This window comes from Nycticebus coucang, chromosome 2, assembly GCF_027406575.1.
Source record: "Nycticebus coucang isolate mNycCou1 chromosome 2, mNycCou1.pri, whole genome shotgun sequence".
Classification (NCBI taxonomy): Eukaryota; Metazoa; Chordata; class Mammalia; order Primates; family Lorisidae; genus Nycticebus; species Nycticebus coucang.
Window position 1 is genome coordinate 28,994,621 of NC_069781.1, and position 27,663 is coordinate 29,022,283.

A 27,663-nucleotide genomic window follows, 5' to 3' on the forward strand; every position below is an offset into this window, starting at 1 on the left:
AGTCTGCCTGCGTTGGCCTCCCAGAGGGCTGGGATTATAGGCATGAGCCCCCCCTCCCAGTCTCTAATTCCTTTTTTGTAGATACTCTTTTACCTCCATTCCTGGCATGGCAACCACTGACATGTCACTAAAGTTTTGCTTTATTTAGAATTTTACATGAATAGGATCATATGGTATGCATTTTTTTGTCTTGCTTCTTTTACTCACGTTTGAGGTTTATCCATATTGTAGTCCTTTATATTGCTGAAGGGTATTGCATTATATGGATGTGTCAGAAATTTGTGGATCCGTTCATCAGTTGATGTACATTTAGGTCATTTTTGGTGGGAAGTTAATATGAATACAGCAGCTTTGAACATTCTAGTACAGGTCTTTGGGCACAGGAGTAGAAATTCCCACGGTGAGTGGATATGTAACTTTATGAGTAGCTGTAGAACTTCTCTGCGGGGGCTGCATTCTGTGTTCCCACCAGTGAGGTGAGAGTACCTCTGTTGCTCCTGTGTTCACCTAGGTGTATTACCATGACACCAGGCATACTTTGTGGCTATGTAACAATGCACCTCAAAACTTTATAGCTTCAACACAAAGACTTTATCTAATAAATGCAATTACTGCACCCTGATTCTTTGTACCCTCAAAGAATCCCAAACTATAAAAATAAATAAATAAATACAAGAAAAAACTTAATAGCTTCATACAATAAACAACTACTACCTCACTTTTTCTGTGGGTCAAGAATCTGGGCAGGAGCTTTGCTAGGGTCCTGTGGCTTAATCTCTTTCACAAGGCTGCGGTTTAAGTTGTTGGCTAGGTTGGAGTCATCTCTTGGCTTAAGTAGTTGAAGTTTTTTGTTTGCTTTTTTTTTTTTTTTTTAATGTCACTTTCCAATATTTGGCTACTAGTATATAGCTGACTTTGGGGAGGGGGGCATATTGACCTTATATTTTGCAATCTTGTTCAACTCATTTATTCATTTATTATTATAGTTCTAAAAGCTTTTGTGTATATTCTCTAGGACTTTTTACATTCATGAACATGGCTTCTGTGAGTAAAGATAGTTTTATATCTTCCTTACACTTTGTATTTCTTTATATATTTTTTCCATCCTTACTACATTTGCTAGGACTTGCTGTACAGTGTTGAATAGAAGTGGACATCCTGCCTTTCCCCCAATATTGGAGGAAAAATGCATTCATCTTTTACTATTAAGTATGTTTGCTTTTTTAAATGCACTAATTTGTAGGTGTTGGCAAACTACAGCCCGCAGCAGGTCAAGCATGGCCACTGTAGTTTTGGAACATAGCTGTGCTTATTTGTTTACCTGTTGTCTGTGGCTGCTTTTATACTATACCAACAGAGTTAAGAGTGTGACAGAGATAATTTGGTCTACAAAGCCTAAAATATTTACTCTCTAGCCTTTTACAGAAAAAAGTTTGCCAATTTCTGCCCACTTAGTTTAAGGAAATTGCCTTCTGTTCTGATTCTGAGTATTTTTTGTCGTGAACGGGTGTTGAATTTTGTCAAATGTTTCAGCTATGATTTTTTTATTTGTTTTTAGGCCAGTAGTATGGTAAATTACATCGATTGAATTTTGATTATTAACCCAACCTTGCATCAAACCCAACTTGGTCACTATCTATTGTTATTTTTTTATATTGGTGAATTAGATTTGCTTTAATTTTTTTTTAAATTGCAGGTTGTTATGGGGGTACATATGTTTTGATTACATAGTTTGTTTTTATGTGAATAAAGTCAGTTATAAATGTGTCCTTGCTAAAATTTTTTTGGGAATTTCTGGGTATGTGTTTATGAGCAATATTGCTTTATAGGTTGCTTTGGTCGGGTTTTGGTATCAGGATAATGCTGCTGTCATAAAATGAGAGGAAGTGTTCCTTTTCTGTTTTCTGGAAGAGTTCATGTGGAATTGATGTGAGGAGTCTGGCTCCTGGTTAAAAATCTATGTGTGATTTTTCAGACCTGTCCGTGTGGGGAGCAGCTACTCTTCCTGCGCCACAGGTGGTGTACTGCCAGCGTATTAGAGTGTCTAAAGGGAGGTGCGGTCTAGGACTCAGGCTCCCCTGCTGCTCTTGCTCTTTGCACAGTATTTGCATTCCAAGACTTGGCACCTTCATGCCTAGGTCTTTTTATCTGAGGCCTAGGGACAAGGTTGTCTTTTGGCACCTCTGCCAAGGCCTCCTTATGCAGGGAGGAGTGGGAAACCTGGAAGACATTTTTCCCATTGTGATTCACTACCAGTATTTTTCCATTCCTAGCCCTCCCTTTCTGTGCCGCTCCGCATCCCCCACCCCAGGTCAGTAAAACTACTTAAGCCTTTTGTTCTAGGCTGCCCCCACTTTGAGACAGCCCTCATGTCTGCTGATCCATCTGACCCTTAAGCAGTGTATTGTTTCTCAGGGAAGAATGGAACAGAGAGAGAGAGTTGGCACTTTCTCTGGTTTTACCCTCTTTTTTATACCAGTGAAAAGACTAAAGGCTTAACACTTCATTTTGGGCTTACTGCTTTGATCAGCTACTCTGACACTGACAGCACACCTGTTCTCTCTTCCGGATCAGCTGAGTTCCTGACATGATTCTTTTTCTTAATTGTTTAGTAAAATTTACCAGTAAAGCCAACTGGACCTGGCTTTTTCTTTGTTGAAAATTTTTCACAATGAACTTCAGTTCTTTAGTAGATATAAACCAGTTCAAGTTACCTGTTTCTTCTGGAGTGAGCATTTGGTATTCCTGGAATGAGTTTGTGGTTTTCAAAGAATTTGTTCATTTCATCTATATGGTCAGATTTATTGGTATACATTTGTTTATAGTATTCTCTTGCCCTTTTATTGTCCATAGGGTCTGTACTGATATCCTCTCCTTCATCTTATGTATTGGTTATTTATTTGTATCTTCCTTTTTTCTGATCATTGGGTTTCAAGGCAGCTGCCTGTCTCCTCAAATGTCCAGCTGCCTAGGTCCTCGGTTTTTGGAATGCTCTTGGTATAAAAATGACCAGATACTGCAAAGTAAGGCAAGCATGAAACAAAGTTTATTGAGGTAGGGAAAACTAGGTTTACAGAGTTAAGAGCAAGATAGACGCTTACAGAGCAAGTTAATGTTCTCCATAGACAGCACATGCACCTCGCTTGCCAGGGCAAAGAGGCAAAAGTTATTAGCCTGCAGTTCTCTTTTGTACTGCCTGGGTCAGACCTACCTCATGGTTCAGAGGTTGCTTTGGAACCAGAGGCTTAACTGGGCATGTGGACCTTTCGTGAACCTCTCTGAAAACCCATGGTGCCGGGGCGGGGGAGTGCTGTGGACAACAAGATAATTAGTCTTAAGGCTGTTCTAGGTCACTTCAAGACTCTATTGTAGCTGTAGTTAGGGTATAGAGTCTTCTACGTCCTTTCCTTGAAACTGGTCCTTGACCTATGTTTTGATTTTGTCTTTGCATTGTTTGGGGGAGTTTTTTGAGACAAAGCTCTGTTGCCCTAGATCAGGCGTCCTCAAACTTTTTAAACAGGGGGCCAATTCACTGTCCCTCTGACCGTTGAAGGGCTGGACTATAGTTTAAAAAAAAAAAACTGTGAACAAATTCCTATGCACACTGCACATAACTTATTTTGAAGTAAAAAAACAAAACGTCAACAAATACAATCACACTGCCTCATGTGGCCCGCGGGCCGCAGTTTGAGGACCCCTGCCCTAGATAGAGTGTAGTGGTGTCATCGTAGCTCATTGCAACCTCAAACTCCTGAACTCAAGTGATCTTGTCTCAGCTTCCTGAGTAGCTAGAACTATAGGCACCAGCCATAATGCCTAATTTTTCTAATTTTAGAAGAGATGGGGGTCTCTCTTTTGCTTAGGCTGGTCTCAAACTTCTGAGCTCAAGCAGTCCTCTCCCTCGGCCTCTGTTAATTTTCTGTATTCCATTTCATTAATTTCTCATTATTTCCTATGCATTGCTTGCTTTAGGTTAAATTTGCTCTTTATTTTTTAGTTTCTTAAGGTTTAAAAAATTTGAGACTTTCTAGTTTAAGCATATAATGCTGCAGTTTCTCTCAAGCACTATTTTAGCTATATTCCACAAATTTTTTTTTTTTCTTTTCTTTTTGAGACAGAGTCTCACTATGTCGGCCTTGGTAGAGTGCCATGGTGTCACAGCTCACAGCAACCTCAAACTCTTGGGCTTAAGCGATTCTCTTGCCTCAGCCTCCCAAGGAGCTGGGACTACAGGCACCCGCCACAACACCAGCTATTTTTTGGTTGTAGTCATCATTGTTGTTTGGCGGGCCTGGGCTGGATTCGAACCTGCCAGCTCCGGTATATGTGGCTGGCACCCTAGCCACTGAGCCTACAAGGCATCGAGCCAGATTTAGTATTTTTCATAATTCTGTTTTATCTTACTGTTGGCCTATTAGCTATATTCTTTGTTTCGGTATTTTAGTGGTTGTTGTGGGATTTACAATAAATATTATTAATTGATCATTGTCCACCTTCAAGTAATAGTATGCCACTTCATATATAAAGTAAGAACCTTAAAAGGGTATACTTCCTTTCTGCCCACTGTTTCTTTGTGCTGTTCTTCCCAACATTTTAATTCTACATAGATTATAAACTCTGTAATGTGTTAATTGCTTTTGCTTTAAGTGATCAATTATTGTTAAAGGGAATTTTAAAATGACCTAAAATTTTCTTTCATATTTTTTTCTCTTTTTTTCCAAGAGAAGGTAGAAATAAGGATTTTTATTTGATATTTCTTGAGTTTAAAAAAACTGCAAGCCATCAAATATTGTGCCCTGGTTGTTTGTACCTTTACATTAACCTGAAATGAAAAAAAAAATCTGCAGGGCACTCAAAATGGACTAACAACCTAAATTTAAGAGCTGAAACTATAAATAAAACTCCTAGAGGAAAACATAGGGGTAAATCTTCATGACTTGATTTGACAATGGATTTGTAGAATTAATACCAAAACACAAACAATGAGTTAAAAAACATTGATAAATTACAGTTCATAAAAATTAAAAACTTTCGACATCAAGGACATTGTCAAGAATGTGAAAAGACAATTTATAGAATGGAAGTAAATATTTATAAATCACATATCTGATAAGAGTTTAATATCCAGAATATATAAAGAGCTCCTATAACTCAGGAATAAAAAACCAAATAAGCCAGTGTAAAAATAGGCAGAAGAATTGAATAGATATTTCTTCAGCAAAGATACATGAACAGCTAACAAGTATGTGATAAGATGTTCAGATGTTCAACATCATTAGTCATTAAGGAAGTGCAAATCAAAACCACAATGGATTTTCACATAATGTCCACTAGAATAGCTTTAGTAAAAAAAATAGAAATAGGGCAATCACAAAAAGATAAATACTGTATGATTCCACTTGTTTGTGGTATCTAGATTACTCAGATTCTTAGTGACAGAAAGTATAATGGTGGTAGCCATGGGCTTGAGGGTAGGGAGAATGGGTATTACGGTTTAATGGGTATGGAATTTTAGTTTTGCAAGAGGGAAAGAGTTTTAGAGATTGGTTGCACAGTCAAGGGAATGTGCTTAACATTACTGAGCTTATCTTAAAAGTGATTAAGATGGTAGGTTTTATGTGTGTTTCTCCCAAATTAAAAGGTAAACAAAAATGTGGGCAAGGATGTGGAGAAATAGGAACCTTTCAAATATTGTCGATGGGGTCGTAAAATTGTGCAGTTACTGTGGAAAACCATTTGGCGGTCCCTCAAAAAGTTAAACATTGAATTAATTGCAATGTGACCCAGCAGTTTACTTGTAGATATATACTCAAGAGAAATGAAAACATAGCCACAAACTTGTATGTGCATATTTATGGCAGCATTATACATAGTAGCCAAAAGAAATGTCTCTCGGTGGAGGGATGAATAAATGGTGATATATACATCCAGTGGAATATTTATTATTCATCCACAAAATGGAACAAAGAACTGATAGTATGCTACAACTTGGGTGAACCTCCAAAACATTTTATTAGGTGAAAGAAGCCAAACATAGAAGGTTACCTCATACATGATTTGTTTTATGTGATATATCCAGAAGAGCCAAGTCCATAGACACAAAAAGCAGGTTGGAGGTTGCCAGGCGATGGAGGGAGTAGGAAATGGGGAATAGTTACTTAATGGGTATGAGGTGTTTTCATGGAGTCGTGAAAAACCTTTTTTTTCTTTTGATCTCCACCTGTCCCTACCCCTCTATCCTCTTTCCTCAACCATTCCCTCTATCAAGAAACTTTTCAAAGTAGAGGGGACAGAGCATTGGAAATACACTAAATACCACCAATTTTTCAGTGATTGTGTTATGTGAATTCCACCTCCACAAAACACAAGGAGCAGGTCTAACAACACATCCTATTAGGCACCTTTATGGATTGCAGTTTAGGAAGAAAATATTTAATCTTTTTAATTAAAAATAACTTTTTTAAGTAGTATATACATATTATAGATTGTTTATAATGCTGAAAGCAAATATAAGAAAAATAGCTTATTTCTAACACTCCAAGATTGACATTTTGAGCCCCTCATATTTCTTTCCATAGTGTTTTCTATGCATGCATATATGTATTTTTACCAAAATAAAATTATTCTCTGTGCTGTTTTTAAACTTGATTCGTTTGTGTTATGATCTCCATCTTATCATGTGGACACATTTTAATCTCATCTAATAGTACTCAGATTTCTCTAATGATTCTTTTTTCTTTTTTTCTGAGACAGAGTCTCACTTTGTCACCCTTGGTAGAGTGCTGTGGTGTCATAGCTCACAGCAACCTTAAACTCTTGGGCTCAAGCTATTCTCTTGCCTCAGCCTCCCAAGTACCTGCCACAACACCCGACTGTTTTTAGAGATGAGGTCTCACTCCCGCTCATTCCAGTCTCATTCTTGTTCAGTCTGGTCTCGGACTCCTGGGTTTGAGCAATCCATCCACTGGCCTCGGCCTCCCAGAGCTCTGGGCTTACAGGCATGAGCCACTGCACCTGGCCTTCTCCAGTGATTCTTAAAATATAGGACTGCATATTGGTGGGTTTTTTGGAGACAGGGTCTCAAGCTGTTGCCTTGGGTAGAGTGCTGTGGCATCACAGCTCACGGCAACCTCCAACTCTTAGGCTTAAGTGATTCTCTTGCCTTAGCCTCCCAAGTAGCTGGGACTACAGGCGCCTGCCACAACGCCCAGCTATTTTTTTTTTTTTTAGTTGCAGTTGTCATTGTTGCTTAGCAGACCCAGGCCGGGTTCGAACCTGCCACCCTAGGTGTATGTGGCCAGCGCCCTTGCCAACTAAGCTATGAGCACCACCTGTTTTGTATCTTATGTCCTTTGGATATCTTTTAATCTAATATATACCCTTTCCCCCCTTCTTGTGAGAGTGACTGTTTGAGGTAATCTAGCTGATTTTTTTTATTCATTTCATCTTTTAAAAATATGCTAAAGCGTATATGATTTTTAAGTACATTAAATAATAGATCGAGGCACATAATCAAAATCTTTTTACTGATAAGGATACAGCATCAAAACTTTCTGAAGGCTATAGGATTAAGATGTTTATTTTACTCATTGTTTTCTTAAGTTTAAAGTTTTTCAAAAGAAAAAGAAAAAAATGAGCTTTTTTTTGAGACAGAGTCTCACTCTATCACCCTGGGTAAAGTCGGTGGTATCATAGCTCACAACAACCTCAAACTCTTAGGCTCAAGCAGTCTTCTTGCTTCAGCTTCCTGAGTAGCTGGGACAACAGGCACCTGCCAGGACACCAGATAGTTTTTTATTTTTATTTTTTAAGACAGAGTCTCACTCTGTGCCCCGTATAGAGTACCATCTTCAGATCTCATAGCAACCTCAATTTCTTGGGCTCGAGTGACTCTCTTGCCTCAACCATCTGAGTAGCTGAGATAACAGGTGCCCATCACAATGCCTGGCTAGTCTTCTGTTGTTTTAGTAGAGATGGGTTCTCACTCTTGTTCAGGCTGGTCTCTAACTCCTGAGCTCAAGGGATCCTCCCATTTCATTTTCCCAGAGTGCTAGGACTACAGACGTGAGCCCCTGCACCTGGCCAAAAATAAGCATTTTAAAAGGATAAAATAAAATGTTGGAAGATTACTATTTTAGTCTACCACTTTTTCAAAGTGCCTTATTAACAATTTTAGAGCCCATTTAAATTTGCTAAATCTAACTTGGTAGTAAAGCTAGGACTATGGTCATTTTTAACAGATCTGTCTGGTGGTTTTGATATCCTGAAACATGGAGATGTGATGCTTACCTGTATTTTGTCATTACTTGCAATACACGCCCCTCCTTTGTCTATTGCATCAGTATTTATGGAACATGGACTCTAAGCAGGCATGATGCTGAGGACTGAGAGTGTAAGGGCTAAGGCTGGCCAGGGATACTGAGGACTGGGAGTGTAAGGGAAAGGGACATGGAGGCAGACCTCTGGGCAGTTTCACAGGTAGTTAGGATGGCATCTGGCATGCTTGCTTCATTCACCTGTTATCTTCCTTGCTGTTCTGTTACCAGGATTATGAAGAAGCTGTACTCTTGCTGTTAGAAGGAGCTGCCTGGGAAGAAGCTTTGAGGCTGGTAAGAAACATTTTTAAATCCTCCATATGTTGCCTGCTAAGCAGGGAGAGAGAGCAGGGGAGTCCAGGTCAACTGGAATTTCTTGTCTTCTGAGGTTATGAGTAGAAGTAGGTCAAGTTCCTAACCTAAGGGTTAGCAGTCTTTTTAAAACTGTTTTTAACATTTGTCCTTGATAATGTTTGGAATTAGTTCTCTAAATGTCAAACATTACTGTTTTTTTTCTCAAATGAGTTGAGTTTTCTTGGCTGCCTTGGAGGAAGCCTGCTTTTCACGAAAATATCCTGGTCATCTCTGAATGCAATTCATGTCTTTCCAATGGCTAGAAGTTTTCCTGCCTAAAATGATTATGTTTTTCCTTCTAGGTATACAAATATAACAGACTGGACATTATAGAAACCAACGTAAAGCCTTCCATTTTAGAAGGTGAGGATCACAGTTTTGATAGAAATCTTTGCATGGAAGCCTAGAGAAGGGAAGGAGAGAGAAAGAGAGCGTCCCTCTGTTACTGCATTTTTAGATAATATGTTGTATAGGCTCAATCTAAATTTTCCACTGTGTATTGTATTTAATTCTGACCAAAAATTTTAAATGTGCTAAACTAGCAAATGGTACACATAAAAGATTTGAATGTTAGAAACCTGTGATAAAATACAGTTAAGAATCTTTGTATTTGGGAATAGTTGGTAAACTTGAATATGAACTATATTAGATAATAGTATAATATTAATGGTAAGTTTCCTGCATTTAATAATTGTATGTGGTTATGTAAGACCATATTCTATTCTTTTTTTATTTTTTTGAGACAGAGTCTCAAGCTGTCACCCTGGGTAGAGTGTCATGGCGTCACAGCTCATGGCAACCTCCAACTCTTGGGCTTAAAGTGATTCTCTTGCCTCAGCCTCCCAAGTAGCTGGGACTACAGGCATCCGCCACAATGCCTGACTATTTTTTGGTTGCAGTTGTCATTGTTGCTTAGCAGACCTGGGCTGGGTTGGAACCCAACACCCTAGGTGTATGTACAGGCACCACCTGTATATTCTATTATTCTTAAAAGATGAATGCTGAAGTATATAGTAGTGAAGGATCATATCTGCAACTTACTCTCAAAAGGTTCCACAAAAGTAATAATGTGTTTGCATATGTGCAAAGAAACAGAAAACAAAAAAATAGGGTAAAATCTTAACAATTGGTACATCTAGGTGAAGGGTATATATATATGTGTGTGTGTGTTCATTGAATTACAACTTTTTTATATGTTTGAAATTTTTCAAAATATTAAAAAGTTTAAAAAAGTGTTCTGCAGATGAAGTGCACAGTTCCTAGAATACATATGAATATTACCAGTTGTAGAATACTCACATGGTCACTGTTTTCCCTTAAAAGCAAGATGGAGAAGGAGGAGGACCTCAGTTTGATTTATATAAATCTTAGGAGTGAGGGCTGACTTTAAGCTCTGCCTTTTAAAGCGAGTCTATCCTGTTAAGTAACGTCTGGTCTTTCTGACATTTGTGTGTATTCACATCTTTACCCTACCAGCTCCTCCATCCTCCATCCTGCTTTTCATGTCATTCACTTTAGGTCCCCCTGACTGGACCCTGAAGGTGTCATTCCTGTTCTCTAGGAATCCAGCCAGCCAACGGTTACTTGGATTTTCACCACTAATGAGAACCTCAAAAATTGCTGATAATTCATCTGTATAAACCTTATGCCTACTAATAAAATATGTTCTTAGATAGTAGCATTTTGCTTTTTTCCATGTTTTATTAGTGTCATTTTTCTGTTAATTTTTCCATTGGGCAAAAATTTTCAGAAATCATTAGATACATTTATTCCACACCCATTGGTATTTTGGTAATGTGTAGGCAGAAACAATAGAGTGCTTTTCCTCTTAAGTTTGGTAGCAGCTTCTTGTGTACTCCTTTTATTTGCCAGTCCTCTCTTGGGTTAGACCAAGTCTTTGTTTAGGTGATTTTACAAATGTAGTGGTAGAGAATATTCTGGGATGATATTGAGGAGCCCTATTATCTGGATCTCAATCTCCACTTCACTAGTGCTCATTAAGCAAAAAGCTTGCTTGGAAGACCTAGTTAACTCTTTATTTTTGTTGAATTCTAATCTTCCTTTACTTCCCTCCATCTTAATTTTTGTCTTTGCCTAAACATCATACACAAATTATTTTCCATTCTCCATCTCTAGCCCAGAAAAATTATGTGGCGTTTCTGGATTCTCAGACAACCACATTCAGTCGCCACAAGAAACGTTTACTGGTGGTCCGAGAGCTCAAGGAGCAAGCACAGCAGGTGAATCTGGGTAAGTATCTGTCTGCACAAACACCTTGAGACTTAGTGTCTGCATGAAGACTTTGAGACTTGTGCGGCACTGGGGGGCGAGTGCCACACCGCACACTGTCTGAGCTGGTTAATGTTCCTTCTGTGATGTGATTACTGTGCTATAGGGAAGTCTGAGGCCTTTGTGAAACCCTTCAGGGGCCACGTATGTCTGTGTGTGTTGTGGAAGGGCCTGGGGACAAGACCAGCCATAAACCGGAATAGCTCTGTCAGACAGTCCTACTCATCTGCGTCCAAACCACAGAACAACTTCTGTGTTTTAAAAAATGAGTTCCCTCCTTCTTTCAAAAAAAGAAAGAAGAAAGTTTGGCAAACTACTAATTTATTGTAATAATAACTGTATTTAATATTAGTCATTCATTTTCATCCATTCTTTGTTGTGCCCAGTTGACTCTAGTCCATTCATCTCCCTGAAGGCAAACCCACATCAGCAGGCAGTGTTTCATCTGCATTCGGTTCTTCTCTTCTAGATGACGAGATGCTCCGTGGTCAAGAGTCAGACCTCTTCTCTGAAACTAGCAGCATCGTGAGTGGCAGTGAGATGAGCGGCAAATACTCCCAAAGTAACTCCAGGATATCAGCGTATGTATTGGGTTATTCAAAAGATGAATCATGCTCTAGGCATATGGAGAAGTAGAAGCAAATAGCTTGGTTTTCCACTGAACAGTACAACAGGAAAGGGGAGAATAGTTCCCAACGCTGTGTGGAAGTTGTACAGGTGCTTTCCCATTATATCCGATAAGTGAGGCTCAGAGTTGAAATGTTTTCTTCTGTGGCTTCATGGCCTTTGCGTTTGCCTGTTGCGCATGAGGCACTTGCACTGGGCATTCAGTTTACTTAATAGCTGATTTTACTTGCTGAATAAATGTTAATGACCATAATGTGCAGGTACTGAAAAATGAAAAGGTTATAAAGAAAAACGTATTTCAACTGCTTCAATTCAAAATCAGGATTGGAAGAGATCATACACATAAAGTAAGTCACCACACTTTTACTCAGTATAGTTATTTATCCACATACTGGATGCAGTGGACGTTACCAGAAACTTACAAGAAGATATGAGTTATAAGAGCTTATAGTCTTGGTTGGGAGATACAAAACAATATAAGATTATAGATATTTAAACTGAATTGTGCTTTAGGAATTCAGAATGGAGATCTGTGAAGTTGTGTGAGTTGATCAGAAACTTCAAGAAAGTCAATTAGAACTGGATTTTTAAGAGTTGGGGAGAAGCTGAGTATGATGGTTCATACCGATAGTTTCAGCTACTTGGGAGGCTGAGGCAGGAGGATCACTTGAGCCTGGGAGTTTTGAGGCTGTAGTGTACTGTGATCACACCTATGAGTAGCTATTATGCTTCAATCAGGGTAATACAGTGAGACCTCATCTCACGAAAAAGAAAAGATGGAAATAGAAAGTTTCAGACAAAAGAAGTGTCATGATTTAAGACCTTTGGGTAGGAAAGAATGGGATTTGTACGTATTTTAGTATAATCAGATTCCAATCTGGTATGTCCTATCTCCTTATTTAAATTTTATTTTGTTGCTTTTCGATTTTTTTTTTTTTTTTGAGAGAGTCTCACTGTGCCTCCCTCAGTAGAGTGCTATAGCATCATAATTCACAGCAACCTCCAATTCTTGGGCTTAAGAGATTCTTTTGTCTCAGACTCCCAAGTAGCTGGGACTATAGGTGCCCGCCATAATGCCCGGCTATTTTTTTGGTTGTAGTTGTCATTGTTGTTTGGCAAGCCCAGCTGGATTTGAACCCTCCAGCTCCCGTGTATGTGGCTGGCACCCTAGCCGCTGAGCTATAGGTGCCTAGCTGAGATTTTTGTTTTTTAATTATAAAATTGAAATTGGTTGTTTTTTTATTCATTGTTCCACCATACTGTATTTGCCCCTTATCCATGAGAGGAATATGCTCCAAGACTCCCAGTGAATTTCTGCAACCTCAGCACCAAACCCTAAATATGTAATGTTTTCCTGTACTGCACACCTACAATAAGGTTTAATTTATAAATTAAGCACAATGAGATTAACGGCAACTATAAACAGGTAGTGCTTGCTTCAGCAGCACATACACTAAAATTGGAATGATACAGAGAAGATTAGCATGGCCCCTGCGCAAGGATGACACGCAAATTCGTGAAGCGTTCCATATTTTTCATCATTTGTAAGACCAAAATATAAATAAAAAGTTTCAAACATCTAAAAAAAAAAAAAAAATACAATAGGTAGAACAATATGCCATCCTTGCTACTTTTGTATTTTGCGGCCAGTGAAGTAAAGTAAGAATTCCTTGGACACAGTGCAATGTCATACCACAACTGTCAGTCTGATGACCTGACTAATGGATGGCTAGTGTAGATAGCATTGATCAGCTGTGCAAAGGGAGGATTTGTGTTCCAGCAGAATGGCCTGAGATTTCATCATGTTACTCATAATGGTGCACAATTTAATACTTACGAGTTGTTTATTTCTGGAATTTTCCATCTGATTTTTTCCATGAAAGACTTGGAGTGATAAAAACCTGGGAAAGTGAAACTGCAGATAATGGGGAATACTGCATTACCTACCATCTTACTCTGTATTTTGATCAGAATTTTAAGGCAAAAATATCACTCTTTAGGATTTTCCTTATTATTTCCTGCCAATAAGACTCACCCTCTACCTCAAATTTTCTTTTCTGTATTGGTTTAATACCTCATCATTCCCCCTCAAAATATAAATACCATCTGTAGACTCTCTGTCTTTGCAGAAAGTTGGTGGCCAGCAAGTGTGTTCATTTTAGTATGTTCAGCATAGGAAAAGCCCCCTTTCAAACATCTCTCCAATGTCTAATAGGAGATCGTCTAAGAATCGTCGCAAAGCGGAGCGGAAGAAGCACAGCCTCAAAGAAGGGAGTCCACTAGAGGATCTAGCCCTTTTGGAGGCACTGAATGAAGTGGTGCAGAACACTGAAAACCTGAAAGGTACATTCTCAGTACTGGAGATGTTGGTGATTCTTTTCTTTTCTCTTTTCTTTTCTGATAGGGTCTCACTCTTTGCCTAGGCCAGAGTGCAGTGGTGTCTTCATAGCTCACAGCAACATCATACCCCCCGGGCTCAAACAGTCCTCCTGCCTCAGCCTCCCAAGTAGCTGGGATTATAAGCATGCACCACCACACCTTGGCTAATTTTTCTATTTTTTGTAGAGACAGGGTCTCACTCTTGCTCAGACTTGTAGTGATGATGTTTGACTACAAAAAACACTAAACAGGCAGAATTCAGCAGATAATAATTAAGATACAAATTTCCTAATTGGACAGAAGATGAAAACTTTTAGCAGGAAGAGTCATTTCCATATATAGTCATTTCCATGTACATTCCTAAAAGTTGTCTGCAGCTGGTAGCTGAGAAGACTTTGTTTGGCATCCACCAAACTGACCTGTGACAATTCTGTCCTGGCACTTGAGCCAGGATAAAGAATTGTGGGACACTGCTTCCTGCCTGGGCCCCAGCATGTTTGTTTTTCTTTTTGTAGTTGATTTGTTGAATTACTCCAGCATTGGGGAAGTAAGAAAATGTGAAAGAATGCAACTGTAGTGTGATAGTAGAAATTTTTGCTTGGGAAATAAACTGTGGGACGGTTCACAACTTACCACTCTCTCAAATTTCTTGTCTTTAGATGAAGTGTACCATACCTTAAAGGTACTTTTTCTCTTTGAGTTTGATGAGCAAGGAAGGGAATTACAGAAGGCCTTAGAAGATGCTCTGCAGTTAATGGAAAAGTCACTTCCAGAAATTTGGACTCTCACCTACCAGCAGAATTCAGTCCCACCTGTAAGTTTTCTCAAAGACATTGTGCATTTTTTCCCATCATTTTCACAGGCTATTGGATTCACATAATCCCTCTTAAAAGTCAAAGCAGAAACTTTCCTGTTCTTAATACAGATATATAATATGCCATAGTTATCTTAGATTTGTGTTAGCATGAAGATTATATATTTGCCTACACAGTGATTAGTACTTCTTGGTGCAGGCTAAGTGGACTGTTACTTCTCCTTTCTGGGTGAAGCAACTGTCATGGGGAAGAAGAGCGAGTTAGGTGGTTGCCCCAACCTTCACTGGGATTGGGATGGGCGGAGGGAGAAGATAGGATCAGAGATGGCCTCTCACTTCCCAGCTAAGAATTTGTGATTGTGATCAACGTCTTTAAAGGGACCCTCGACAATTGCTTTTTCTTTTGTTTGATGGGAAATTTGATTTGTCACTTACATGTTGTTATGATGAGCTTTGGTATTTATGCTTAAGACTGAATCAGTTTTGTGTCCTATCCAGAATTCTAATGTAGCACTCTAAGAGGCTGAGGCAGGTGGATTGCTTCAGCTCATGAGTTTGAGACCAGCCTGAGTGCGAGTGAGACCCCATCTCTAAAAAACAAAAAAATTAGCTGGGTGTTGTGACAGGCACCTGTAGTCCCAGCTGCTTGGGAGGCTAAGGCAAGAGAGGATATCGCTTAAGCCCAAGAGTTTGAGGTTGCTGTGAGCTATGACACCACAGCACTATACCAAGGGTGACACAATGAGACTCTGTCTCAAAAAAAAAAAGTTATGTATTGTCACTTTGTTTATTGTTTACACTTATGCCCACTCTCTTACCACCTCCCCCCAATAGATTAATGTTATTAATCTATTGTTAATGGATTCTGATTTTGATTTGGAAAGGCTACTATAGCAGTCAGGGTCCAATAAGGAAAACAAAGAAAAGTATTATTTTGTCAGAGAATTTAATATATGGATTTGTTAAATAAGTGTTAGAAGACTGAAAAAGGCAAAATGGAAGGACATTGGATAGTAATTATAGAAAGTAGCTTCTATCCCTAAGGCTGAGGGAACAGAAGAAAAAGTTCGGAATTGTTGGAATTTAGAAGCTGGAGGTAGGGCCCTGCAGAGCTGGTTCTTGAACCTCTGAGAAGTAAATACCAACCAGCTGGTCCTAATATTTCTGAGGGGGCGCGATGAAGCTGGTTCTAAGTGTACAAGAGTAAGCAGAAACTAAGGAGGAGTAGCTATTGCTTGGGTAATAGCAAGCAAATGCTTTCTTCTTCCTCCAGCCTGCACTCTCCCTGTGACACTGTCTGTTGGCAGAGCAAAACAGGGAACCAGCAACATAGAGTAATAGAGTAACGCTTCTTCAGGCTTTCAGCCCCAGCATCACAAGTAGTGTGTAGAAAGGTGGGCTTAAAGCTGAGAGGTTATTAAACAGCTCACTGGTTAGACACAAATGCTTGCTTCTGATGCTTTCCTCAGTTAGAAAGGGGAGGGTATGTCCCCTATATGCTTTACTGGAATGTTATTTATATACGAATAAGAGGATAGACTTTACAAAGCATAAATAGAAGCAACTAAGAATCAGGACCCAACAGATTCTTGAAATTAAATAGGTATGTGTATTTTCTAGAAGAAATGTGATCATCTCCAAAAGTGTAGTGGTTTTGGAGCTGATAATTTATAATGCTGCTCCCTCAGCTTCTTCCCTCCCCTCTTCTATTCCAGTCATGTTAACTTTTAAGACATTAACTTTATGAGTCTTTTAGGGGAAAAGGCCAGGAAAATTGTGCTTCGTTTTGACTGGTAAAGCATGGTAATAGTAGGTGCAGGATACTGTGAATCACTTGGAAATGCTTTAAGCACATGGCATTGTTTCTGAGAATGTACTACCAAGGCCTGGCCTCTTGCTGCAGGCTTGAAATTCCCATGAAATCTTGTGTTTTACCTTGAGCACATGTGCAGAGTTTGCATTCTCTTTCATAATATGCACATATTTGTATTTGTGTTAATATGAAAATGTTCCCCACAACTCTTATAGTATATTTGATACTCTGTGTATTCTGTAGCCTTTTGTACTGTTTTTCCTTTCCCTAAGGGAATGGCTTGCTCATTTGGAAAAGGCCAGGCATATATCATTGTTGTAATTTTTCTTTTCTTTCTTTCTACTCACCCCCACCCCATCATTACCTTGTTTTTCTGGGAGAAAAGAGAATTAGGGATCTGAGTTGAATCTGGAAAAACTGACAAATTAAAATCACATAGGGAAAGAGAATTACTATGTTTGATACTATACCAGTAAAAATGACAGGCTATTTACTGCTAGTAGAAACTTGGCCTTTGGTGTTTGCAGTCATCAGATGTATGAGATGATCTTTGCTAATGCAGTGTACTTTCTACTTAGGTTCTAGGTCCCAATTCTACTGCACATAGTATCACGGCCTCTTACCAACAACAGAAGACTTCGGTTCCTGTTCTTGGTTAGTATTTTTTCCCTATAAATTATTATAGTAATAAGCAGGAAGAATATCTTTCCGTAAGTATTGAAAACATCAGCAGTGTAAGGAGAGATTGGGTTGACAATTTTTTGACAATTGACAACAATTTTTCCTCAAGGAATATTTAATGCTTCTGGTGGTGCAGACTTGGTGGATGAAATCCAACATGACTATTACTTGTCTAATTTTTTAAAAAATCTTGCTGACAATGGCAAACACTTACACAGGAATACCACATTTACTGTTTTAGTCTAAACAGTTTAATTAAAATATACATTGAAAGATTCTTCTGAAGCATCATTTTTTGGCTCTTGACAGTTATGCATTGCATCTTGGGGATGTTTCATAATACTTATGACTAGGATCTTTTTATCATGTTTAGAATTGACAATATAATTTGAAGGCAAATCACAAGAATATTAGCATTTTATATGTATTTCTTTAGTTATATATAAAATGTCTTATTTGCTTGTTGGGAGGTGGTTCTCAATTAGATTATATATATCCCTAAAAGTTGAAAGTCCTAAAGGCTATCTTTTGAAAGTTTGATAGAAACATTAGTTAGATCAACTTGGCACCTTGAGTATTTGCCCTTCAGATTTATCATTCAAGTGTACCACTTCTCTTAGCTTTGAAAAGTTAGTGATATTTTCTAAAATTGACACTTTTACTGCCATTTTCACATGACAAGCAATGTTCTGAATTTTTTTTATTTCATTGCTTCGCTACAATAGAGTTTGGGCGGAATTTGAAGCAGCTTGTGAGGATTCAAATTATTTTAACTTCAGCAGCTTCTGTTGCTACCAGGAATGAACTACTACCTTCCATGCCAGCTAAACGCATACATACATACAAACTATCCCAGCTCCCCTTCTTTCTGAAGTCTAGCAAGCTGCATTTGGTATCAGTTCTAACACATACACTTATTTCTGAGTTGCTAAAAATTTACCTTAGACCTGAGAAAGTTTGTTTATTTATTTTTAACTATTGTCCAAATTATGATTTCTGCTTCCTGTATTCCTGACCTTGTGTTGATCTTCAGGTCAGGTCCAGTCCCACCATTCCCTGGGGTATTCCAGATGGCTTTCCCACTTCAAAGAACACTTTCATTTCCCAGCTGAGCCACAAAGCCATTCTGTTTAATTGAGAGCTCCTCGTTACCCAACTGTTTATTATTATTCTCCTAAAATTACGTGATTATGAAAAGGGAAGTTCTCTTTGTTCAAAAATTGGCATTGATGAACTAATTACAAAATTATTCCCTCTCAAATATTCCTCACATGTCAACCCCAGTCAGTAGTATATTCACACATGCCCACAAGTAGGATCAGTAACTTGATGGGGCATTTTGTCTGATTATTTCATGCTTTGATGCATTGCAATATTGTGCAGATCATTTGCAAGTTTTGCAAAAATGTAGTATTTCATAAAATGGATTAAAGTGATATTGGGAAAGTGCTTGAATCACAGCCAATTTGGACTTGTTATGATAACAAAGTAAGTACTTCAAATGATTTTACTATCAAAAGATTAAGGGAAGTCCTAGGAAAAAGTGAAAAGCCCCCAAGTTACTTTTATAAAAGTGACTGTCTTTTTGTGCTGTGAAATTCAAAAGTGGGAATATGAAAGATGTCCATCCTACCACCACAATTTGTCAGTATAATCACTTGCTTGCCAAAAAGTCAATACTTGGTATTTACTCCAAGTGAAGTCTAGAATCAAATATAGTTGTATTTCTGCCTGATTTTTCAAAATAAAATAGAGCTTGCTAGGCATGGTGGTTCATGACTGTAGTCCCAGCTGCTCAGCAGGCTGAGGTGAGAGGATCACTAGGAGCCGAGGAGTTTGACACCCTGGGGAAAAAAAAGGGAAAAAATTGATAGAATACACATTATTTTCATTATTTTTTTTTTCTTTTAAAGATAAAGTCTTATTCAAACTTTAATTACTATTTACGAAATTAACAATGGGCATTGTTGACCATGAATTTATTTAAGTAGCCTTTTCCTAGTATAGATATTCTTAGATAACCCAAACCTCCTGTTGCCTTTTGTCTATATTGGTTTTCATTTTGGAGGGATGGAGAATAGTAAGTGTATATTTAATTATAAAATTGATATATTTAGCAGAGAAAATCCGAATTGTAAAGTATGTCAAAGGAAATTAAAGTCATAATTTCTAGTCATGATGTTCGTGTGTATATATGTATGCATGTATTATGTGTAATATAAAAATCATGTTTTGTTTTATTTTTTTTTTACTACTTGTCACCCTTGGTAGAGTGCTTTGGCGTCTTAACTCACAGCAACCTCCAACTCTTGGGTTCAAGTGATTCTCTTGCCTCAGTCTCCTGAGTAGCTGGTACTACAGGTGCCCGCCATGATGCCTAGCTATTTTTAGCGGTAGGGTCGTGCTCTGGCTTAGGCTGGTCTTGAACTCCTAAGCTCAGGCAGTCCGTCCCCCTTGGCCTCCCATAGTGCTGGGATTACAGGTATGAGCCACTGTGTCCGGCCTATGATGTGTTTCTTTAAAGTTACACAGAGTGCCTGCCTGTCCTGCCTTCCCTTCTTCTCCTCTACCTCTTCTTTCTCTGCCACCCCAAGATAATAGGACCAATCTTCCCTCTTCCTGCTCCTGCTCAGCCTACTGAACATGATGGCAATGAGGATGAAAGTCTTTATGGCAGTCCACTTCCATTTAATGAATAGTAAATATATTAATATTTTCCTTAAGATTGTCTTAATTTTCTTTACCTTGCCGTTTTGTAAGAATACAGTATTGATACATATAACATGTATTAATCAACTGTATTATTGGTAAGGCTTCTGATCAGTGGTAGGGTATACATAGTTAGGGTTTGGGCGGAGTCAAAAATTATATGTGGGCTGGGCACCGGTTGCTCAGTGGTTAGAGTGCCAGCCACATGCTCCAGGGCTGGTGGGTTTGATCCTGTCCTGGGCCTGCTAAAGAAACAAAAAAATAGCCGGGTGTTGTGGCAGGTGCCTGTAGTCCCAGTTACTAGGAAGGTTGAGGCAAGAGAATCACTTGAGCCCAAGAGTTTGAGGTTCCTGTGAGCTATGACACCACGGCACTATACTGAGGGTGACAAAGTAAGACTCTATCTCAATTAAAAAACAAAAAAGTTATATGTGGCAGGTGGATTGCCTTTGAGTTCAGGAGTTTGAAACCAGACTGAGGAAGAATGAGACCCCATATTTAAAAAAAAAAAATATGATGTGTTTCTTTAAAGTTATGTGGCAGACGCCTGTAGACCTAGCAACTTGGGAGGCTGAGACAAGAGAATCACTTGAGCCCAAGAATTTGAGGTTACTGTGAGCTCTGACACCATGGCACTCAACTCCAGGGCAATTGAGTAAGACTTTATATCCTAAAAAAAAAAGTTATGTGTGTTTTTGTAACTATGTGGGGATTAGAACCCCTAACCCCCAGTTGTTCAGTGGTCAACTATAACTCGTGTGTCTATATGACCCCAGTGTGCAGATGTGCTATAGAAAGCTTAATTATTATAAAAATGCCAAGAAAGAACATCCTTATGTATTCATATTTCCTCATTTCTCTGCTTCTTGTATATGATTCCTAGTTAGATGAGAGATTTCACAAATCTAACTGAAAGAATGCCTAGAAGTTTTGGGATACAGTGACAAAATTTTCCACTAACCTCCTCCTCCGTTACTTTTTTTTTATTATAGGAGGGGCATCTTTATTGATCAACATATTTGTAGTATTTTTTTATCATAAAGTAATTTATGATACATGCTGCCACTTTTTTTTACTCTTTAAAAATTGATGTAAATTTGATACACAGTGAAATGCACAGATCTTAGGTATGTAATTTGAAGAGTTTTTAAAAATGTTTATAGCCAGTAGCTACTACCACTACCACCCTCCTTCCTAATGGAAATAAAGAACCTTCTTACACTTTGAATCACTTGGCACTCATGCTTGAGGTTGAAACACAGTCCCTGCTCTCAGGGCAAGGCCTCCAGTCTGCTCTGACCTAGAGTTTCTAAGGGTTGTAGACAGGTTGACTCTGGCTCTGATGGTTATCTTGTAGCTGCAAAACCCAATGGCATAGTTTGTTTAGCTTAAGAGTTACTGCCTCAGGTCCCACCAACAAGAGTGTGTGTCTCAGTTTTCCTTTCTTTCAGATTCTGAGCTTTTTATACCACCAAAAATCAACACAAGAACCCAGTGGAAACTGAGCCTACTAGAGTGACTGACTGCAGCTGAGACAACCATTTTCCACTCAGTCCTAGTTGTCCTCTCACTTTTTGCTCTTTGAGGCCCGCCTATCAGGAGCAGGACAGAATAAGGTGATGATTTACCTTCGCATTGCTGAGAGCTGCTGTGTGCCCTGGACTTCAGTGAATACCAAGCATTTCTATTTTTCTTTTGTGTATATGTCTTAATCGCTAGCAAAATATTAAACTTTAATATAGAATCATTTTGTGAGAATTACCCTTTTTTACTTGTGCTGTTTGAGAGCATATTTATGCTAATTATGAGATAGGGTTTTCTTCCAGCTACTAGTCTGATTCATATGGAGACCCTGGACAAGTCCTGTAATTGATTTGTGTTTCAGTTCTTCATCTGTTAATTGGGAAAAATGTTTTGTGGTTTCTCCCTCAAAAGTGTGAAGACAAGTAAAATAATATCTTTAAATTGTACTGCAATTACAATTGGGAAGGAAAAGTATTATATATAAACAACGACTGTTAGTGCTACCAACATTTGGTCAGATATAATCACTATTTGCTTCTTTTCAAACTAAAGCAGAGTAAAAAGTCTCCTACAAAATTCTAAGTGTTTCTGTGCTAATAGCTATTACCTAGTGACATTTTACCAGGTCATGTGCTTTCAGTTATGCCTGGGGAGAAACTCCTACACTGTCTGTAGGAACTGTTTTACTGCCTGTGTATTTTCTACTAGAAGTTAGAGCTGGAACACTGAAGAATTTCTAAGTAGTATCATGCCCATTCAGTATAGGTGAGCCCTGTACTTTGTATAGCATGCGTAGTTATAAATTATCTCTTCTCCAAATACTGTTCTTTAACTGAAATGTTTTTGTCAGTGTCTGGGCCATTTCTTTTTCTGTATGGTGTTTAACTGACTTCTGTTTCAAAACTGAAAAGAACTTTCAGTTTTTTTCTTTGGAAGCAATGAGAATGATTTTTCTTTTTAGTGAATCCAGAAAAAGCCCAATTCATTCCGGTAAGAATTTTATGGCTAGGCCTTGGGTAAGGTTGAAAATCTCTTCCATTTTTTCTGTCAGACAAGACATTTGTTACTATATATAACATGTAATGATGTTTTTAATCATCGTAGATACACCTAAAATAGTGTTATAAGAAGATTTTTTTCCTCATAGTATAGCAAGATGTTAACTATAGAATCTAGGGTTGTTCACTGTATAATTAAACCTTTCTGTATATTTGAAAATCTTCACAAAATAATGAGAAAAAAACCAAAATGGAAGAAGATATATTCTGCCCTGGGGAAATCTACTTTTTCTTTTTATGGTAGTGGTGGTGGTGGCAGCTGCGGCGGCGGCCGTGGCGGCGGGTTCCAAGCATCTTGTCCTAAGGTTCGCCCGGCTTCAGCCAAGGCCTCAGCTGCCACCGCCAGCGCCAGTACCACGGCTTCAGGCCCCCCAGAAATCTACTTTTTGATTCATGCCCATAATGGATTTGCTATAATTAAGTGCCCAACGTTAAAAGGCTGAAAGTGCTTTGTGACTACTCTTTGGCATGGGTAAATGGGTATGGTAACTTATGTATTTTAATATATTATAGTGCCCTTGCTTTGGATAATAGTAAAGGGACCCATGCTGATAGATTAGCTATAGAAGTAAATGTATCTGTTGATAATATTCTGAATTTTCATGGATTCTCACTTTCCTTAATAGAACGTATTGAAGCAGCAAGAAAGAATTTGTGTGGATGCAAATTACTATCAGTTACTTCCAAATTGAGGGCAAAGCCAAGGAAGAATTCATGGGGAAAATGAAGCGTATGAGCAAAGGAGAAACTTTTTTTTTTTCTTTTTTTTTTTTTTTTTATTGTTGGGGATTCATTGAGGGTACAATAAGCCAGTTACACTGATTGCAATTGTTAGGTAAAGTCCCTCTTGCACAAAGGAGAAACTCTTGTGAGTGATAAATGCTCAATTTTGGAGAAAGATTCTGTTATATTCTAGAGAAGCGTAGATACTCTACCCCAAATTTAGATCATATCTCAAAGCAAGTTTATGCTTCAATAAGCTAGAATCTTCAATTGTTTTCTTAATTCTATTGAGTCAAATAGCTTTGCTCAGATGGCTCTGGACATCCAGAGGGAACTTGCAGAAGACTATCTTCTTTGATCAAAATGATGTTAACTTTACACTTTTAATAATACTGAGCAAGAGCGAATGTTTTTATTAATTTTATGAACATAGCTTGGTATGATTTAGCACTACTACATGTTTTAAAATAAATTTCTGTCTATATACTCGCATATATGTACAAACAGCCACACATACACACTTGATTTGTCACAGCTGTAAATGAAAAGGGTGTTTTAAAAGATAAAGCTGAAGATTCTGAGGAATTTAAGGTGACCGTGAGTTTCAGAAGCAAAGTTAGGTATTTTCTTCCCATAGTACTTGCCATCGGTGCCTCTGTAGACGCACCACTTGGACAAGTTCTTGGAAGTCTTGCTTATCCTATTTTGTCATATTTATGGATAAGCGAGTAAGGATGAAGTCTCAGGAGCTAGATAACTATAAATATTCAATAGGCTGCAGACAAGCGAAGGCTAATGTGGGGACATTAGGCAGTGCTGAAGGCCTGCTTTTGATCTTGGGTTCTGATGTTCTCGGTTCTGCTAAGCCCTTGCCTCTGTCCTGTGTCTACAGTAGGCTGCTCCACTATCACCCTTATTGGCTCTAACGTCCCAGGAACTTTAAGAACAGATGTCTTCCTCGTATAAAGGAAAGAACAAAGTTTTGGGTCATGTGTCCACTCGTCTTAGTGTGCTTGGACAAGTTCACTTAATCTGACTTTACTTTCTTCCAGCCTTGTATGCCCATCAGGCTAAGTAGAGGTTTTAAGTTGTGCTATTGACATTTTGGGTCCTAAATTTGTGTTTTGGGGTGTGAGGCAAAGGGAGCTGTCCTGTGTATTGTAGGATATCTAACTTGCTCAAGTCAGTATACCCATCTCCTGGATGATTGCTAGACACTGAAGGGTAAGGCTTATTCATCCTTGCTGACCCATAGGAAGCTCACGTGCCCTTCTGTGGCTCTCTGTTTGCTGGTGACAGCCAGATATGCTTACTCACCAACCCTGGATCCAGAGTCAGGCATGTGAGGCTTTTCAAGGCTATTGAGGCAAATCTGTAGGCTGTGAGGATGGCTCTGGAGGATTTATCCTTGGAGATGAGAGAAATGCCAGCTCTCCACTGAACGTGTGCCTCTGAGTGCGTACATGGCTAAGGACCGCAGTAAGAGAACTTTGTCTTTCTGTATAGAAGGGTAGTAGTCTACAGGATGCTAACTAGGTACTTAACTGTGAACACTACTCAGGCAAGATACTGGTATTTAGGAGTTGGTTTCTGGTTTTTATATCTGCTGTGTGAGTAGGTAGATATTTATGTTCAGTTTTATAGGTAAGCAAAGACTCAGGTCACATAGCTAGTTGATAGCAAAATAGGGTTTCAAACCATAGAGCTGGTAGCCCATGTTTTTTCCCACTATTTTATGCTGCCTGTTGGTAGTGTTCAGATTTCTGAGCTTTAAAGTCAGGGCAAAGAATATTTTAGGGGCTGTTCTAAAGAAATCCCCAATTTAGAGTGTTTTAATTATAAACAGACTCTGTAGAAATATCATAGAACCTGCTGGGCTCTGGAAGGGCTTCCATGGTTACTAAGAATCCGTATTTTCTTTCGGGCTCCTTAGTTGGGTTAAAATGATTGGCACAGGTCAGCCTCCCACAAACCTGAACCAGCAGCCTGTATCCTGAGCCTACCCCAAACTCCAGCTGTATGCTCTATAAGTTGATGAAGAATCCATTCTCGTAGAAGATGGGCTGCTACTTGAAGTGTCTGGAGAATGTCTGTGACTTCCATCCTTGACCTCAGTGCTGATAAAGCAAGATAAACCTCACCCCAGTTTTTAAAAAGGGGACATCTATATAGCATTCATTCTCTGACTAGTTGCCACTTATCTTGGTCATAATATGCTAGGCTCCAGCTACAATTAACTATGATAGCTTATTAAGAACTGGTATTGAGATATTAGTGACTATTTAGAACTAAAAGAAAGTACAGGTAAAGCAGGGGTCAGGCTTCTTCACCAGTTCTTTCCAGGCCTTCAGTGTTGCTGGTGAAGTATGAATGTACCCCAGCTGCTTTATGGAGATAGAACCATCACAGCCTATGTTCTATTGGTGTTTGTGGAAAGGGAGCTTCTTGAATGCCCCAACAGCACTTACCCTGTAATCTATCTTCATCACATTACCCCTTCCAAGCAGATTTTAACCCTAAAGTGGGGCATTCACAAAATAAGGGACAGAACAATTTTTTTAAAGCTAGCTTCTCTCAGGAAAAGTGTGTAAGCAATCAACATATAACTTGTGTCTTTTTTTGTTCCTCCTCCCCCCACTTGCCTTTGTTTTGGCAAATGTTTATTTTAAGGCATATGGTACAACTTTAAAGTACTCATTAAGTCAGGAAATAGAGAAACACCTTGGAAGGGAACATGAGGGGTGTTTAATGCTACAGGAATGAATGTGCTGGCTCAGCTCCCAGTGTGTCGGAGGGCGCTCACCCAGCAAAGCTGACACACTGCCCATTCAGTGGCCATGCCTCTTGGGGGTTCAGAAGCACCTTCTGTAGAGGAAAAAAGGCCCATGTTCCTCATATTCAAAGCGGTGGACCCACAGTGGTTGGAATCCCTGAAGTGATGCCAGGATGGAGCCACCAGTCCACACTGAACTGTCTCTCTCAGGCAACACATTTACCTGCGGGGTGTCATTAGGACACATGCTGCTCAGCTCCTTCTGCAGACGGTTAGGGAAGCCGTTAAGCATAGTGCTGCCCCCGCAAAGCAGGATGTTCCCCATGAGGTCTCGTTTGAGGGCGATGTCACACTTGTTCAGGCAGGACACTGTCTGGGTGTGAAGGCCCAGCTGCATGGACTTAATGAGTGAGGGCTTGAAGAACATCTCGGAGCAGAGGAACCTTTCCTGGCACAGGTGTATCTCCTTCCCATCAGGCAGAGTGTACTGGATCATATGCTCACTGGGAGGAACTTTCTTCTCTTCAATGGGATCCAGGGCCACGAAGCAGCATTTCTTCTTGATGTCCTCCACAGTACCTATCTGGTCCTCAGTGAACTGCTTCCCTGAACTGTTCATCAGGCTCATCAGGTAGGCTGTCAAGTCAGAGCCTGCGTAGTCTAGCCTTCCAGTGATGCTGGGCAAAGGATAGCCCTCATAGATGGGGACCACATAGGACACACCATGGCCAACCTCCACCACCAGGCCAGAGGTCCTTCCATAGGAGTACATGGACAGGCGGGACTGGTAGGCGATGTGCATCGCAGGGGTGTTGAAGGTTTCAAACAGCATTTCAGCATACTTTTCTCTGTTGGTGTGTGGGCTCAGGGGTGGGTCTGAAACCAAGACAGCATGCTCCTCTGGTGAGATCTGCATCTCATGGCGGAAGAGATATTCCCAGATATCTTGCACTGTATCCCAGTCCACAATGATGCCATGTTGTAGAGGGTTAACTAGCTTGAGATGAAGCTCTGACTCGGTGATCTCCTGCCCCACGTACGTTTCCTTGCGATTATCCCCAGTCTTAGCGGTCTCCATGTAGGGCTTTCCCACTGTTGTTGAGATCTTGTGGGAGGGCCTTGGCAGGCCGGCAAAGCCACATTTACAGTAGCCAGTGCCAAGGTCCACGACCACTGCTTTGGTAACCTCTTGCTTGGTCCTCTCCTTGGCTGCTGCTGATTTGGTAGGATCTTCTGGCTCCACACTCTTAGGGCGGACCCACACTGCCCGCTTTGCAGGGCCATCCCTTAAGGAGGCAGTCTGGAGGGCCTGTGTCTGGGTGGGGGCCTGCTCACCCACCCTCTTGACAGGCCCATCCCCCATGATTGCTGTCTGTGGAGCCCACACATTGTCAAGAGCCATACTGCTCTTGGAAAGGTCCTTAATCCCGCCGGCTTCAAGGCCTGAAAGGCATAAATCAGAGGACAATTTGAGAATTTTCCCAATGGTGACATCACTGATTATGATGTCATTTGGTGACCTGGGGCTTTCTAGTTACTGGAAACCTCTGTCCCATGTTGAAGTATATTTGTTTTTTTTTGTTTTGTTTTGTTTTTTGTAGAGA

The 27,663-nt window shown here is 39.5% G+C and overlaps 2 protein-coding genes and 1 non-coding gene across 4 annotated transcripts in view; 2 read left to right on the forward strand and 1 right to left on the reverse strand.

The window, feature by feature from the left end:
- Positions 1-22,074, forward strand: part of ELP1 (elongator acetyltransferase complex subunit 1) — a 75,350-nt gene extending 53,276 nt beyond the window's left edge. For both annotated transcript variants that reach the window (XM_053566348.1, XM_053566337.1), the window contains 8 exons: positions 8,547-8,609; positions 8,972-9,032; positions 10,806-10,919; positions 11,428-11,539; positions 13,801-13,928; positions 14,624-14,778; positions 17,170-17,245; positions 21,433-22,074. In XM_053566348.1, the coding sequence (XP_053422323.1) occupies positions 8,547-8,609; positions 8,972-9,032; positions 10,806-10,919; positions 11,428-11,539; positions 13,801-13,928; positions 14,624-14,778; positions 17,170-17,245; positions 21,433-21,500 (777 nt within the window). In that variant the 3' untranslated portion in view covers positions 21,501-22,074. The remainder of the gene's footprint in view (positions 1-8,546; positions 8,610-8,971; positions 9,033-10,805; positions 10,920-11,427; positions 11,540-13,800; positions 13,929-14,623; positions 14,779-17,169; positions 17,246-21,432) is intronic.
- On the forward strand, positions 13,015-13,121 carry LOC128579965 (U6 spliceosomal RNA). Its single transcript, XR_008378332.1, has one exon. It is a non-coding gene; the product is annotated as a U6 spliceosomal RNA (small nuclear RNA).
- A 3,937-nt stretch (positions 22,075-26,011) lies between the features above and the next one.
- Positions 26,012-27,508, reverse strand: ACTL7A (actin like 7A). The gene has a single exon (XM_053556470.1). It carries the CDS (start codon positions 27,459-27,461, stop codon positions 26,139-26,141), a length of 1,323 nt encoding a protein of 440 aa, XP_053412445.1. The 5' UTR covers positions 27,462-27,508; the 3' UTR covers positions 26,012-26,138.
- Positions 27,509-27,663: the final 155 nt, after the last annotated feature.

What these genes read in the sequence shown, in the direction of transcription:
- ACTL7A (XM_053556470.1), bottom strand. Translation starts at nt 27,461, where the DNA reads ATGGCTCTTGACAATGTGTGGGCTCCACAGACAGCAATCATGGGGGAT.